Source organism: Eurypyga helias, unplaced genomic scaffold (genome assembly GCF_000690775.1).
Source record: "Eurypyga helias isolate BGI_N326 unplaced genomic scaffold, ASM69077v1 scaffold5966, whole genome shotgun sequence".
In the NCBI taxonomy this organism is placed as follows: Eukaryota; Metazoa; Chordata; class Aves; order Eurypygiformes; family Eurypygidae; genus Eurypyga; species Eurypyga helias.
The window spans coordinates 16,669-21,359 of NW_010258431.1; the positions used below are offsets into that span (position 1 = coordinate 16,669).

Genomic DNA, 4,691 nt, shown 5'->3' on the forward strand with positions numbered 1-4,691 from the left:
AGCCGAGCTGTGTTACTCCCCCAAATGGACACAAATGCGTTGGGGTCTCTCATCAGTTAGGCCGAAAACTGGAATGTAATGATGGTTGCAGTGGTATAGTTACAGCAGCACACATGGATACTGGGATGAGACTAATGCTGAAGGGATCTAAACAAAACATTGGTTACAAAATAAGACGAGCAATGGTGGCAGAGCGATGCAGACATGCCTGACTCTCCTAGGCATGCAGGAGGAGGTTAACAGCGCGCGTGGAGGTGGCACAGGCCGACTGGTAACTGACACGGTTCTAAGTGACGGCCAGTTAGGATGAGTTGGAAAAGAGCGTAACTGAGATAATCCAAACACAAGCTAAAATATAGTCTGTGCATCTGAGACAACGTAGGACAATGGAAATAAAGCAATTTTAGGAGCAGTAGCCTTTTTACTCTGGTAATGGAACTCTATTTTCCTGCACAAATCGAAGAATTTGTAATACATCCTTACCTATGCATGGAGATGCTAAGATGTTAGTGACTAAATGTATGTATGCATGCATTCATGCAACTAGCTTTTCCCCTTGGGCCTCCCAGTCTAGTACCCCACCCCCACCCACCCCCCCAGCAGCTGCATGTAACCTCCTTCAAGATCTCGCCCATTTTCTCAGAAACCCGCTTCAGGAACCTGCAGTCCAAGAGGAAAAAGAAAAGAACAAAGTTACTGAAGGCCTTTAAAAGACGGAGAAGCGTGCTCAGTTCTAACAGGCCTTTCTCAGTGGCTACAACATCAGCCTTGTACTTAATTCCAAAAAATCTCATTAGAAGTACGAGCCACAGCCTCTAGAGTAGCTTTTTTTTTCCTTCCTAGTAATCAATCTCTGCAATGCCATTTCCGATCCTCAGGGAAGGGAATTACTGCATATTTAAGACCTCGATTTCAAACTAAACATGATGCAATTCAAAGACTTCATTTACAGGCACAGATCAAGAACATAAAATCATCCTCTTTTTGGGAGCAGAGAAGGGTTTCAGTAAGACATCAGGCATTACGTGCAGTCTCTCTTTTGGTTTGCCCAGGGTCTCTAGAGTTACAACAATGAAGTTGCATCCAGTACACAACACTCTGCATTACAAGTATGGGAAAGGAAGGAGAGGCAGGTCAGTGGACTTTCTGTCCTTCTTAACCATAATGGTTTTTTCCTGTGTATTTTTGTTGAGCTTTCAGAATCAGAAAACATTTTCCTGTTTAAGAAGTGAAAGCTGCCAAGTATTTGCTAAGGAAGGAAATTAACGATTTTCAGTAACTGAGTTCAGTTAGCAATTATTGAAAAAACCCTCTGTTTTAAGCATGGAGTTTAAGTCATAAAAGTGGGAACAGTCAATCTTAAAACTAAGTAATTTTTTAGTTCTCCATAAAAACAAAGCATTTTATAGAAAAGGAGGATTCCTGGTCTTTTTCAGTTTAACAGCTGAATTGATTTAGCGCTCTGTAAAGCAGGAACACGAGTTCAATTAAGCAAAGCAGAAGACGACACTGGTCAGAATTACAGCCCAGTGTAAGATGCGTAATTTTACGTGGTCACCACTGTCACAGCGCAAACAACAGACCATTGCTCACTTCTGATACTCTGATGCTTTCCATCAACCTAACTTACTATTTTTCCACTGTTTTCCCTGGCCCATGTACAACTGAAAGCTGCCAGTTTACTGTTAGATATAGGTTACTGCACCTTTGCTGTTTTTCTCTAGTGTTACATCTATATATGATGTTGGCACATAGCCTTCCTCTCCATTATGTCTTCGAGCTCTTGTCCACCCATCTCCTTTGTCCTCTTCAATAATGTACAGAATTTCCCCTTCTTTCATTGCTAGAGTGCCTTCATTATGACCTGGGAGAAACAAGAGGCAAAGAAGTCTCACTCTTCAGACAGAATTCCAATTAATCTTTTCCCAGGGCATAGTTTCCAGATTATATATAAACAGGAAGACTGAAAATTTATGCAAGAGAACATATGGTCAGACAGGCTTACAGACAAAAAACCCCAGTTCCAATTCGTAAAGCTGAATATTTGCCAATAGCTGTGCTAATATTTATCTTAAAACAGCACAAAAGTGCTGCTCATGGAAATATTTCCACTGACCTTATAAGCAACTAGTTGCTCATACGGTTAATTTGCTTTAAATCATTTTACCTGTCTCCTCTACAACACATAATCCATGCCCTACGGTCAGGGAACGACAGTGGGTGTTGTTAACCTTACCATCAAAAGCATATATTGCCTTGCAATGTCCTATGGCTGGTAATGGATCGTCATCTTCAAACTCATCATCAAACTCGTTAGGATGCACATGTTGCTGGGGCGGACCTCGGACTTCCTGATTTGCATCATCCGTGTAACTCCCTTCAGGGCTACAATGCAATGATGGAGAATGAGGACTCGGAAGCGTTCCTACCCCTCACACTCACAACACATGCACATCACAGGAAGGGCAGACCGCGGGTACCCTCTGGGAATGCCCGACAGCAGCTTCTGTATTTACTGCTGGAGGTGATTTTCTGAAAATACCGATCTAACAAAGGCTCGGACCAAATTCTGCCATAAAAGCAAACATAAACTTGACATACCTGTCTCTACAGAACATGGAAACTGGTACGCCGTACGCAGTGGAACAAGAGAGCTTTAAAAGGCACTGCTAGGCAATGATTACACTCTTTTCTTACGTTACCACAGTGGCATGAAGTGACCTCTAGAATTCAGAACCGGTACGATTTTCCTTTAGGAGGACATAAACTTCCAGAGCATAAGTAACAACCATCACCTACTGTTAACTATCAAAGAGCTGCATGACTCTAGCACAAGTTACAAAAGCAGTGGAGACAGAATAGTGACCTCTCTCTGCCCTGTGTCACAAGGTGGTTGATATCACTGCTGTGCCGCCTGTCGCTTCTGGCTGCTACTTTCCCTTCAACTTCAGACAGCCAGGCCTTGGGGAAAAAAGACAAATACCAGTGTCAAAAAAACAATTCTAAACCAGCAAATACCATGTAACAAACACAGTTTACTTGTCCGTACGCAGCCACGCAGAGACTGCATCCATGTGTGGACTCTCCGTATTACTTCCACTTGTGCTCAGCCTACGCTCCCTACTAGTCTTAAGGGAAAAATAATCTTTAATTACATAGGAATTACAGAATAAGTGATTAATGAGAAATTCTTCTAAGCAGTTTACATCTTAAATAGTGTACATCCTTATTCTAGCTAGATAACGTGCCTGAATATGGCATCCCACAAAAAAAAAAAATCTTATCAGGAGCACTTTCTAAAGTAAAAGTCGAGTAGTTTTTCTGGGTGCTGTATGTATGACTCATAAGGCAGACCAGAGTTTTACCGCTCATTTACGTTTTCCAAGGAATTGTTTGAGAGTCTAACCTCATTCTTGTGTATTTCCATCCGAAGACGGTCCATGTTGCTCATCGTCTCGGTTAATTTTGGTTGCAAACTGCCTGGATCACCCATCTGGGGATTTTTTTCATAAACATCCTTCATCTTGATGAGGGCATCTCTAAAAACACATAAAACCCAGCAATTATTATAAAAATTACATACATCAGTACCGACTCATTAAAGCTAAAATAATGCTTATGGGTAGGAGATCCTGACCCATGGTTAGATACTGAGCACAGACATGAGGAACTACTGCTCACCACACCACACCTAAACCCTCTTCCCATTCTGTCATCCGAGCGCTCTGCCTTCCTTCCCTGCGTTGTGCACAAGCATACACTGTTGACTGCTCCCTCCGGTCTTAATGCTGCTTCCCATATTGTTCATTATACGCAATTTCCTGAGTATTAGCAACATTATTTTCCTAATGCACTCTGGCAGCTCTCCTGTTCAACAGACCTACGCAGGTTTTTGTTAAGGCATGATTTCAGATCCAGAGTTTCCCACGTAACATTAGGAACAAGATGTGTATTACAGTAAAGCAGAACCTACATACAATAAACCATGAACTAAAAAAAGGCAGTGTAGCAGGCAGGACTAATATATTCTCTCCTAGCTTCTAAGCACTGTTGGCTTAGCTGGAGGACTTCAAAAGGAAGAGACAGAGAGAACCATGACAAAGGTCAAGAAAACACACTCACTTTTGGTCTGTTTCCTTCTGTAGTTCTCGGTTAAGTTCATCGATTCTCTGCTGCAGTTTCTTGCGTCTTTGTTCTGGAGGGAGATGGCTGAAGTCTTCCAGTGCAGGGCCCTGCAAGCAGAAATACTATGAAAGAAGCAACACGCAGTATCTGGAGAGCTGAACTGACATACCCACACACGGACAGTGTTCACTGGAAGTAGGATGGACCTTCTTAAAAACTCTACTTGACACACAGCTCTCTAAAAGACCACAACAGAGTAAGTGCATGTTCTTCTGCCAGACTGTAGTCATTCATTCAAGGTTCCTGCTGCCTTCTGTAACAGTTGTCTCACAGATGATACTCAAAATTTGTAGACTTACTATTTTCCTGCAAAGCTGAGCCATGTACTGCCTATTACATCTGCTGCACTTAAAGCAGATTTAGAAAGGACAGAACCAATTACTACAGAGTCATTTTAGTCAGAACAAAAATCTGTGTATGTAATAATAATAATGTGTACAAAATGGATTCCTTTTCTAGAGTGTGTGTTCTACAGTGATTTGGATGCTATCAAAACAAAAATACTA

At 41.9% G+C, this 4,691-nt stretch overlaps 1 protein-coding gene across 1 annotated transcript; it reads right to left on the reverse strand.

Annotated features, from left to right (window-relative positions):
* Positions 1 to 406: 406 nt before the first annotated feature.
* Positions 407 to 4,232, reverse strand: LOC104511625 (formin-binding protein 1-like; the record flags this gene model as incomplete). Its single annotated transcript, XM_010154320.1, has 6 exons — positions 407 to 660; positions 1,706 to 1,864; positions 2,237 to 2,385; positions 2,867 to 2,961; positions 3,407 to 3,539; positions 4,123 to 4,232. Coding segments are annotated over 6 exons (654 nt in total), but the record flags the coding sequence as incomplete, so codon positions are not given.
* Positions 4,233 to 4,691: the final 459 nt, after the last annotated feature.